General features: G+C 42.0%; 1 protein-coding gene across 3 annotated transcripts in view; it reads right to left on the reverse strand.

Moving 5' to 3' along the window:
- LOC106567978 (cytospin-B-like) overlaps positions 1-12527 on the reverse strand; it is a 177955-nt gene that overhangs the window by 14590 nt on the left and 150838 nt on the right. For all 3 annotated transcript variants that reach the window (XM_014137917.3, XM_014137916.3, XM_014137915.3), the window contains one exon: positions 1157-1216. In XM_014137917.3, the coding sequence (XP_013993392.1) occupies positions 1157-1216 (60 nt within the window). The remainder of the gene's footprint in view (positions 1-1156; positions 1217-12527) is intronic.

Here is a 12527-nt window from a genome sequence, read left to right on the forward strand (position 1 = left end):
GCCAGAGCAGGTACAGTTAATGCCGATAGTCTGTGGGTGAGGGTGGGCAGCCATTGGTTAGCTGTTCAACAGACTTATTGCTTAGGGATAGAAGCTGTCTTGGAGCCTGAGAACAGTCCATGGCTGGGATGGTTGAAGTCTTTGGCAATTTTCTGGGCCTTCCACAGACACGCCTGGTATAAATGTCCTGGATGGCTGGTAGCTTTGGCTCAATGATGTACATGGGCCGTCCGCACCACCCTCTGTAGAGCCTTGCGGTGAAGGGTGGTACAGTTGCCATACCAGGCAGTGATGCAGCTAGTCAAGATGCTCACGATGGTGCAGCTGTAAAACCTCTTGAGGATCTGAGGGCCCATGACAAATCTCTTCAGTCTCCTGAGGGAGAAGAGGCGCCGTTACAACCATGTTATCTGGACACCGAGGAACTTGTAGCTCTTGACCCTCTCCACTTCAGCACTATTGATGTATCACCTATTGATGCTCCCCCCACTGTTTCCTTCTTGGTCTTGCTAACACTGAGGGAGAGATTGTTGTCCAGGCACCACACTGCCAAGTCTCATCGCTGTCAGTGATCAGGCCTACCACCGTCGTCAGAAAATTTGATGATGGTGTTGGAGTCTTGCGTGGCCACACAGTTGTGGGAGAACAGGGAGTACACGAGGGGGCTAAACACACACCCCCGTGTTGAAGGTCAGCTTGGCGAAGATGTTGTTGCTTACCCTCACCACCTGGGGTCTGCCCATCAGGAAGTCCAGGATCCAGTTGCAGAGGGAGGAGTTCAGTCCCGAGCTTGCTGACGAGCTTGGAGGGCACTACGGTATTGAACGCTGATTACTCTATCACTTGATAAAATTCAATCATCTAATCAAATGTTGCTTCTGTAGATGACCAAATCAAAGCATGCTATTCATTCTGTAGTTAATCAAATCAGGTAATTTGTTTAGTAATAAACCAGATCAAAGCGTCTATGCTTCTTTGGTGCATTGTCTGGTCTCTGGTTGTTCAGTTCAACTCACCAGGGAGGGTTTGATGCCAATGCTCTCTGCAGCACTCTGTAGTTAATCAAATTAGGTCATTTGTTTAGCAATAAACCAGATCAAAGCGTCTTTGCTTCTTTGGTGCATTGTCTGGTCTCTGGTTGTTCAGTTCAACTCACCAGGGAGGGTTTGATGCCGATGCTCTCTGCAGCCTGAAACGCCAGGGACAGATTCCGGCCCTGTAGGAAAAACATACAGGGTTGATCATTACAAGGTCTTCCTCCTCTTATTCCTACTCTTCCTCATTCATTACACACTACAGAGTGTCCCTCCTCCTCCTATACCTCCTCTTCCTTACTCATAACACACTGCAGGGCCCTCTTCCTCCTCTCCTCCCGCCTTCTCTTCTTCCCCCTCCTATTCCCCCTCTTCTTCCATACTTATTACCACACAGAGCGCTACAAACAGCAACAAACATCTCCACAAATAAACCCTTTTAAACACCCAGGCCATATTCCCTCTGGGACCAGGCCAAAACGTCTGCCTGAGGTGGAGGGAGAGGGAGAGGACAGTCAAAGAGTCACTGACCTGCCGAACTGCTAAAACAGAGGGTGACCTACAACGAGGTGAGTTCCAAGCTACGCAAGCTAAATCTGTGCAAGCTAGATGAGGCTTCATCCACCCGGCAAAACTCATCTTGACCTTCCAGAACACAACACACATGTTTTCCACTGTCAAGACTTCTTTAAGAATCACATCAAACCCAACACAAAAGGGTCCAAGTCGACAGATGGAACCCCATCATGACTGGCTCAATATTCAGGTATGTTATCCATGCATGATCACTCAGCCTAGCCAATGGCTATGATTCTGCCCTCAGAATAAGACAATGACAAGGACCCAGCCCCCCCCCCCCCCCCCCCCCCCCCCCCCACTCCCCAATTGGGTACAAGGAACATTAATACTAATTTTGCTGAGCATTGGATTTTGTTATTATATTGCCTATGGTCCAGGACATTAAAACAGTGATCACACCACACCAATTACTGGACAATGGACAATATACTGAGGTGTCCCATATGGGCTACTACACAATTGCTTTTGTTGTTTCTTCCTGTTGATTGCTGTCCCCCTCCATTTACACTCTTGCATTTATCTCCAAGGGAGGACTTGACCTACTGGCCATGATGTATTATTGTCTAGAGTATCTAGAACAGATGTGTCAATCAAATGTTGCTCTGGAGGGCCGCACAGAAAATGTGTTATATTTCCTTGCCAACAGAATTTGCAAAACATTGTCCTCTATTCATCGTTTTAGGAATTTTCGATACTCCCTGACTGTCTAGCTTTAATTTCGGTTATTGTTAGCAAGCTGGACACAGTCAAGAAACCATTATGATTTCTACACTGTTTCGATTTGGTTTTAGTCATTTAAAAGTATATTGAGTTTGTTTTACTACACACAAAAAAAGAAGACAAAAAATGTAATAACAATAATAATAAATACATGTTTTACTCAGACCACCTGCGGGCCGGACTGGATGCCCTTGCGGGGTGTCCAATCTGATTTGGAATATATGATTTAGAATATAGACTTCACTTCTTGTACATACTCTCTTATCTCTTTATTTGTACATAATATAGAGCACTTAAATGCTTATGAATGCCATTGTCGACATGTAGGACAAATCTAATGAGACCAGTCCTCAACTGGCAATTTCATTAAACAGTACCTGCAAAACACCAGTCTCAACGTCAACAGTGAAGAGGCGACTCCAGGATGCTGGCCTTTAAGGCAGAATTGCAAAGAAAAAGCCATATCTCAGAGTGGCCAATAAAAACAAAAGATTAAGATGGGCAAAATAACAGACACTGGACAGAGGAACTATGCCTAGAAGGCCAGCATCCCGGAGTCGCCTCGTCACTGTTGACGTTGAGACTGGTGTTTTGCGGGTACTATTTAATGAAGCTGCCAGTTGAGGACTTGTGAGGCGTCTGTTTCTCAAACTAGACACTCTAATGTACTTGTCCTCTTGCTCAGTTGTGCACCAGGGCAACCCACTCCTCTTTCTATTCTGGTTAGAGACAGTTTGCGCTGTTCTGTGAAGGGAGTAGTACACAGCATTGTACGAGATCTTCAGTTTCTTTGCAATTTCTTGCATGGAATAGCCTTCATTTCTCAGAACAAGAATAGACTGACGAGTTTCAGAATAAAGTTATTTGTTTCTGGTCATTTTGAGCCTGTAATCGAACCCACAAATGCTGATGCTCCAGATACTCAACTAGTCTAAAGGCCAGTTTTATTGCTTCTTTAATCAGGACAACAGTTTTCAGCTGTGCTAACATAATTGCAAAAGGGTTTTCTAATAATCAATTAGCCTTTTAAAATGATAAACTTGAATTAGCTACCACAAAGTGCCATTGGAACACAGGAGTGATGGTTGTTGATAATGGGCCTCTGTACAGCTATGTAGATATTCCATAAAAGAATCATCCATTTCCAGATACAATAGTCATTTACAACATTAACAATGTCTACACGGTATTTCTGATCAATTTGATGTTATTTTAATGGACAAAAAATGTGCATTTCTTTCAAAAACAAGGACATTTCTAAGTGACCCCAAACTTTTGAATGGTAGTGTATATACAGTACCAGTCAAAAGTTTGGACACACCTACTCATTCAAGGGTTTTTCTTTATTTTTACTAGAAGACATCAAAACTATGAAATAACACATATGGAGTCATGTAAGAAGCAAAAAAGTGTTTTGACATTCTTCAAAGTAGCCACCCTTTGACCTTTGCCTTGATGACAGCTTTGCATTCTCTCAACCAGCTTCATGAGGTAGTCACCTGGAATGCATTTCAATTAACAGGTGTGCCTTGTTAAAAGTTAATTTGTGGAATGCACTTCCTTCTTAATGCGTTTAAACCAATCAGTTGTGTTGTGACAAGGTAGGGGTGGTATACTGAAGATATCTCTATTTGGTAAAAGACCAAGTCCATACTATGGCAAGATCAGCTCAAATAAGCAAAGAGAAACCACAGTCCATCATTACTTTAAGACATGAAGGCCAGTCAATATGGAAGATTTCAAGAACTTTGAAAGTTTCTTCACAGTCGCGAAAACAATCAACTGCTATGATGAAACTGGCTCTCATGAGGACCGCCAAAGGAAAGGAAGAACCAGAGCTACCTCTGCTGCAGAGGATAAGTTCATTAGAGTTACCAGCCTCAGAAATTGTAGCCCAAATAAATGCTTCACAGAGTTCAAATAACAGACACATCTCAACATCAACTGTTCAGGGAAGATTGCGTGAATCAGGCCTTCATGGTCAAATCACTGCAAAGAAACCACTACCAAAGGACACCAATACAAAGAAGAGACTTGTTTGGGCCAAGAAACACGAGCAATGGACTTTAGACCAGTGGAAATCTGTCCGTTGGTCTGATGAGTTCAAATTTGAGATTTTTTGTTCCAACCTCTGTGTCTTTGTGAGACGCAGAGTAGGTGAACGGATGATCTCTGCATGTGTGGTTCCCACCATGGAGGAGGAGGTGTGATGGTGCTTTGCTGGTGACACTGTCAGTGATTTATTTAGAATTCAAGGCACACTTAACCAGAATGGCTACCTCAGCATTCTGCAGCGATACCCCATCCCATCTGGTTTGTGCTCAGTGGAACTATAATTTGTTTTTCAACAGGACAATGACCCAACACACCTCCAGGCTGTGTAAGGGCTATTTGACCAAGAACGAGAGTGATGGAGTGCTGCATCAGATGACCTGGCCTCCACAATCACATGACCTCAACCAAATTGAGATGGTTTGGGATGAGTTGGACCGCAGAGTGAAGGAAAAGCAGCCAACAAGTGCTCAGCATATGTGGGAACTCCTTCAAGACTGTTGGAAAATGATTCCAGGTGAAGATGGCTGAGAGAATGCCAAGAGTGTGAAAAGCTGTCATCAAGGTAAAGGGTGGGTACTTTGATGAATCTAAAATCTAAAATATATTTTGATTTGATTAACTCTTTTTTGCTTACTACATGATTCCATATGTGTTATTTCATAGTTTTGATGTCTTCAATATTATTCTACAATGTAGAAAATAGTAAATTGAAGGAAATAACACCAATTTCCCTGAAATCTGCTGATCACTTCATCTGATTATGCACAGACAATATTTTACTATATCTAGACAATGTATTTCAATCACTCCCAAACGCATTGACGTTTCTAGATTAATTCAGCTTCATCTCAAGTTATAAAATGTATCTAACCAAATCAGCCCTACTGCCTCTCAAGACTTATGGAATCCCAATTGTTGGCCATTTTAAATATTTGTGAGTAGATATATTTCCTTCCTTAGATAAAACCATTGGCAGAAACTTTAACAGAATGCTCGAATCAACTCAATCTGATCTCAGTAGATGGACTAACATCCCAGTTCCTATAACTGGCAGAATATCTATTGCCGAAATTAATATATTGCCTCGGCTGAATTTCCGTAGTTCAATACGCCCCATGTGTCCCCATTGTGGCTTTTGGGATAAAATGCATTGTGCTGTTTCAAAATGTATATTTCAGTTAAGCGATCCGGGATAAAATTAACGAACTTACAAAGAGGGAAAGACGTAAGAGGACTATCCGTACCAAACTTTAAATTGTATTTCCAGGCACTAGCATTTTGCCCCATCTTAAATTGGTTTAGACATGATTCTTCTGGCTGAGTATAGTGAAAAATATGGTGTCTCCTTTTGCTCTGGAAGAGGTGGTCTTCACTGATATAACCCTTAAACAATTACTCACACAATTTATATTGAAAAACGATGTAACTGGGAATCAAAATGGCATGCCCATACTCCAATATTTAACAATAATGCCTCGTGATCTTTAGCATCCCCCCAATGGTACAAATGTGGAATCTGTATCCTTGCCAATATCATGGAAGTAATGGTTTGAGAACATTCCAAGATTTGAAAGACATTACCAGGCAACTCCTTTTTTCTATATTTACAACTTAGGTCAGCTACCCAACTACCGAACCATCCAATGATGGGATTTCTAAATACATTATCTAGGCTCCCAAAAGTACTGACCTCAATCTTCTTTTGGAAAACTCATATTCTGAGCTAGCCATTCAAAAAGTACGGTCCACAGATCTACAGTGCCTTCAGAAAGTATTCATACCCTTTGACATATTCCACATTTTGTTATGTTACAGCTTGAATTCAAAATGGATTAAATAAATATTTATTCTCTCACCCATCTACATTCAATACCCCATAATGACAAAGTGAAAACGTGTTTTTATAATTTTTTGCTAATCTATTGAAAATGAAATACAGAAATATCCAATTTCAATAAGTATTCACATTCAAGAGTCAATACTTTGTAGAAGCACCTTTGGCTGCGATTACAGCTGTAAGTCTTTATGGGTAAGACTCTAAGTTTCCACACTTGGATTGTGAAAAAGTTGGCCATTATTATTTTCAAAATTCTTAATGCGCTGTCAAATTGGTTGTTAATCATTGCTAGGTCTTTTAGGTCTTACCGTAGATTTCCGAGCAGCTTTAAGTCAAAACTGTAACTCGGCCACTCAGGAACATTTACTGTCTTCTTGGTAAGCAACTTCAGTGTAGATTTGGCCTTGTGTTTTAGGTTATTCTCCTGCTGAAAGGTGAATTAATCTCCCAGTGTCTGGTGGAAAGCAGACTGAACCAGGTTTTCCTCTAGGATTTTACCTGTGCTTAGCTCTATTCCATTTATTTTTTATCCTGAAAAACTCTCCAGTCCTTAATGACTAAAAGCATACCCATAACATGATGCAGCCACCACTATGCTTGAAAATATGGAGCTTGGTACTCAGTAATGTGTTGTATTGGATTTTCCCCAAACATAACACTTTTGTATTCAGGACAAAAAATGAACTGCTTTGCCACTTTTTTTGCAGTATTACTTTAGTGCCTTGTTGCAAACAGGATGCATGTTTTGTAATATTTTTATTCTGTACAGGCTTCCTTCTTTTCACCCTGTCAATTAGGTTTCTATTGTGGAGTAACTACAATGTTTTTGCTCCATCCTCAGTTTTCTCTTATCACTGCCATTAAACTCTGTAACATGGCCTCATGTTGATATCCCTGAGCGGTTTCCTTCCTATTCGGCAACTAAGTTAGGAAGGACGCCTGTATCTTTGTAGTGACTGGGTGTATTGATAGACCATCAAAAGTGTAATTAATAACTTCACCATGCTCCAAGGGATATTCAATGTCTGCTATATTTATTTTTACCCATCTAGCAATAGGTGCCCTTCTTTGTGAGGCATTGGAAAACCTCCCTGGATCTGCTTGAAATTCACTGCTCGACTGAAGCTTGCCATAACAAAGGGTTGAATACTTATTTACTCAAGATATTTCAGCTTTTCATTTTTAATTGATTTGTAAAAATGTAAAAAAACATAATTCCACTTTGACATTAAGGGGTGTTGTGTGTAGGCCAGTGACCAATACATCTCAATTTAATCAAATTTAAATTCAGGCTGTAACACAATAAAATGTGGAAAAAGTCAAGGGCTGTTTCGGGAAAGTATTCGGGAATGTATTCAGACCCCTTGACTTTCTCCACATTTTTTTACGTTACAGCCTTATTCTAAAATTGATTAAATAGTTTTTTCCCCCTCATGAATCTAAACCCAATACCCCCATAATGTCAAAACAAAAACTGGTTTTTAGAAATGTTTGCAAATGTATAACCCCCCCCCCCCCCCCCCCCCGGAATATCACATTTACATAAGTATTCAGACCCTTTACTCAGTAGATTGTTGAAGCACCTTTGTCAGCGATTACAGCCTCGAGTCTTCCTGGGTATGATGCTACAAGCTTGGCACAACTGTATTTGGGGAGTTTCTCCCATTCTTCTCTGCAGATTCTCTCAAGCTCTGTCAGGTTGGAGGGGGAGCGTCGCTGCTCAACTATTTTCAGGTCTCTCCAGAGATGTTCGATCGAACTCAAGTCCGGGCTCTGGCTGGGCCACTCAAGGACATTCAGAGACTTGTCCCGAAGCCACTTCTGCGTTGTCTTGGCTGTGTGCTTAGGGTCGTTGTCCTGTTGGAAGGTGAACCTTCGCTCCAGTCAGAGGTCTTGAGCGCTCTGGAGCAGGTTTTTATTAAGGAACTCACTGTACTTTGCTCCGTTCATCTTTCCCTCGATCCTGACTAGTCTCCCAGTTCATGCCGCTGAAAAACATCCCCACAGCATGATGCTTCCACCCCCATGCTTCACCATAGGGATGGTGCCATGTTTCCTCCAGACGTGAAGCTTGGCATTCAGGCCAAAGGGTTCAATCTTGGTTTCATCGGACCAGAGAATATTGTTTCTCATTGTCTAAGAGTCCTTTAGATGGACTGTCATGTGCCTTTTACTGTGGAGTGGCTTCTGTCTGGCCACTCTACCACAAAGGCCTGATTGGTGAAGTGCTGCAGAGATGGTTGTCCTTCTGGAAGGTTCTCCCATCTACACAGAGGAACTCTAGAGCTCTGTCAGAGTGTCCTTCGGGTTCTTGGTCACCTCCCTGACCAAGGCCCTTCTCCCCCAATTGCTTAGTTTGGCTGGGCGGCCATCTCTAGGAAGAGTCTTGGTGATTCCAAACTTCTTCCATTTCAGAACGATGGAGGCCACTGTGTTCTTGGGGACCTTCAATGCTGCAGACATTTTTTGGTACCCTTCCCCAGATCTGTGCCTTGACACAATCCTGTCTCGGAGCTCTATGGACAATTCCTTCGACCTCATGGCTTGGTCTTTGCTCTGACATGCACTGTCAACTGTGGGACCTTATATAGACATATGTATGCCTTTCCAAATCATGTCCGATCAATTCAATTTACGACAGGTGGACTCCAATCAAGTTGTAGAAACATCTCAAGGATGATCAATGGAACCAGGATGCACCTGAGCTCAATTTTGAATCTCATAGCAAAGGGTCTGAATTCTTATGTAAATAAGGCTATCTGTTTTTTATTTATAATACATTTGCAAAAATTTCAATAAAATCTGTTTTCACTTTGTCATTATGGGGTCGTCGGGAGGGGGGCGGGAGAGTGGAGCGTGGACGGGTGGGGTTGGGGAAATGGGGTTGGGGTGGAGGGTCAATTATTTGTCTCTCCTTTTTCCTTTGCAAACTACATTGATTGAACTGACCTCTTGGAGACCTAGAACCACTCTGACCAAAGTGGTTGTCTTTGGCTGGGACTGGGAGACATGCACATTCAAGACTATTATTATTTCTATACTATTTTTGAACAGATAGCCTCTGTTGTTTGCTTTGGACAGGACCATGATGTCAGCTGCACGGCGTGAAAATTATTTATTAATAAAGGATGAGAGCTGAGATTGGGAAACCAAAGAGGCTGAACCTCATGGTGTTGGAGTCTAACAGTAAATAATGTTTGATAAATAACCTTATTTTGAGCCATGACAGAGAGCTTGGATAAATGGAATCAATGATAAAAGATCCAAAGAACATTCTAGGAAAGGAGCACTCTAACTTTTGCTTTCAAAAGGAGCCTGTAAGTCTAAAAACTAGGGAGTCACTCAACAAAACACATTAAAGCCAACACACAGCCCTCACTAAATAATTCACTGGGGATGGGTTAGCTTTGTGTCTGTCATCGGGAAGGCACAGAAAGGTTTTACCATAGTAATCAGCCTGGCTAATTTGTCACGTATAGCATGCAGCATCGGATGTGTGTTTGTGTGTGTGTGCCGAAGTATCGTCCTCTTTTGTTTATAATGAGCTGGTCAAATAAACACAGGGGTGCTGAACCCAACACATGGCACGAAGCGGAGCCTGTTTGCAGTGTTTTTGTGCCCTTCTCTCTCCTCTCTCCTCTCTATATGCCACCTGCATATACATACAGCAGGACTGTCTGTCAACACTAATACATAGCCGCTTCTCTTTAACACCAAGTAATAGAGGGTGGCTTTAAAGGTACATGCTTGTCATACAAAAGCCCTTAGGGCTGGATTCATTCCGGACCCCAGAAGATGTATGCAGTGTTTACCGTGAATGCAGCCTTCGCGAACGCAGAAACATTGCATTTAAAATTAAATTGTGCTATAGCGCAGATCTTCCACTGTGCGGATTGAATGTAGGTCTTAGTCTAAGGCAGGTATTCCCAAACTGGGGTACGCAATGCCATCGGGGGTACGCCAAATAAAAATGTGATTCACATTTTTTTTCTCACATTTTCAAACAGTCCATTTATATTTTCCAACAGGGCTATACATTTGGGTGAGGTTTTCTCGCCTGAGTAGCCTCGTTTCACAGCCAAAAATATAATCTAGTGGTCAGCGAAATAACAACACAATGTCAAATATAGGTAGGCTAGTCAAATAATTAACATCCAATCACATTAACCGTTACTCTCTTGTGGAGAGTGGAGGACTTAATTCTTCCTGTTGCCGCGGATATGGCTGGGACAATGCTGGGGAAAAAACTATACAGACAATCCCTTCATCAAACAACACTGTTTCACGACGCATCAATGACATGGCAGGAGATGTTTTGAAACAATTACTGCTTCGCAGATAAGCCAGTGAATTCTATGCATTACAGCTGGATGAGTCAACAGACGTGTCGGGCCTGGCACAGCTCCTGGTATATGTCCGTAATGTTTATGGGGTTGTCAATTAAGGAAGACATCCTCTTCTGCAAACCACTGGAAACCAGGACAATAGGAGAGGATATTTGGACAGCTTTGTGACATCAAATGGACTTTGGTGGTCAAGATGTGTTGGTATCTGTACTGATGGCGCAAAAGCCATGACAGGGAGACATAGTGGAGTGGTAACACACGTGCAAGCAGTTGCTCCCGACGCCACTTGGGTACACTGCAGCATCCACCGAGAGGCTCTTGCTGTCAAGGGAATGCCTGACAGCTTGAAAGACGTTTTGGACACTACAGTGAAAATGGTTAACTTTGATAAAGCAAGGCCCCTGAACTCTCGTTTATTTTCTCCGCTATGCAATGATATGGGCAGCGACCATGTTACGCTTTTACAACATACAGAAGTGCGCTAGTTATCAAGGGGCAAAGTATTGACAAGTTTTCATTACTTACCATATTTTTCGCTTGTCTGACTGCTTGCATGATAACGAGTTTCTCACACGACTGGCCTATCTGGGTGATGTTTTTTCTTGCCTGAATGATCTGAATCTAGGATTACAGGGACTCTCTGCAACTACAGTATATTCAATGTGCAGAACAAAATTGAGGCTATGATTAAGAAGTTGGAGCTCTTCTCTGTCTGCATTAGGACAACACACAGGTCTTTCCATCATAGATTTTTTGTGTGCAAATGAACTCAAGCTTACGAACAGTGTTAAATGTGATATAGCGAAGCACCTGAGTGAGCCGGGTGCGGAATTACGCAGGTACTTTCCCAAAATGGACGACAAACAACTGGATTCGTTATTCCTTTCATGCCCTGCCTCCAGTCCACTTACCGATATCTGAACAAGAGAGCCCCATCGAAATTGCAACAAGCGGTTCTGTGAAAATGTAATTTAATCAGAAGCCACTGACAGATTTCTGGATAGGGCTGCGCTCAGAGTATCCTGCCTTGGCAAATCACTGCTGTTAAGACACTGGTGCCCTTTGCAAACACGTACCTATGTGAGAGTGGATTCTAGGATTCTTTCACTAGCATGAAAACGAAATACAGGCACAGACTGTGTGTGGAAAATACAACCCAACATTGCAGAGTTATGTGCATCCTTTCAAGCACACCCTTCTCATTAACCTGTGGTGAGTTATTCACAATTTTCTATGAACAAATTCGTTTTTTTATGCAAGATGGTTAAATAAAGAGCAAAATTATTGATTATTATTATATTATTATTTGTGCCCTGGTCCTATAAGAGCTCTTTGTCACTTGTGACAAAAACTCACACTCATTCTTATGTTTAATAAATGTATCGTATAGTGTGTGTGTGTGTGTGTGTGTGGCAGGCTCACAATGATGGCAAAAAACAACATTTGAGAGTGCGCTGACCCTGGTGCTAGAGGGGGTACGCAGCTGGAGGTTGAATGTTCAAAGGGGTATGGGATTCTAAAAGGTTTGGGAACCACTGCTCTAAGGGATTAAAATGTGTCTCTATCAATGGTGCTTTGGAGGATCTCCCAAATGTAAAGGAACATGCTCCACCACATTTAGTTGGTTTTACATGCTGTAATGCTTATGCACCCCTTTAGTAAAATGGTCACCACAGTAAAATGCTATTTAACACGCAAAACAGGTTGTGTGCCCCTGCATACCTTTAGTAAATCTCAGCCTATGTTTCTCATACAATAGACTTTAGTGTAAGGTATTAAAGTGTTGCGCAATGAATGATGCTTTGGAGGTACTCTAAAAGGTTCTTGAAGAAGAAATTAATTGAGAAAGTAGAAGGTCACATCAGTGTGGGTGTCCATGTTCATGAGCTCTTAATTGGAATTATAAATGAATGAGTGTGTGTGTGTTCGTGCAGTTGTCTGCATGTATGCATGCAT

The sequence above is a fragment of the Salmo salar genome, chromosome 13 (assembly GCF_965601325.2).
Source record: "Salmo salar chromosome 13, fSalSal1, whole genome shotgun sequence".
Classification (NCBI taxonomy): domain Eukaryota; kingdom Metazoa; phylum Chordata; class Actinopteri; order Salmoniformes; family Salmonidae; genus Salmo; species Salmo salar.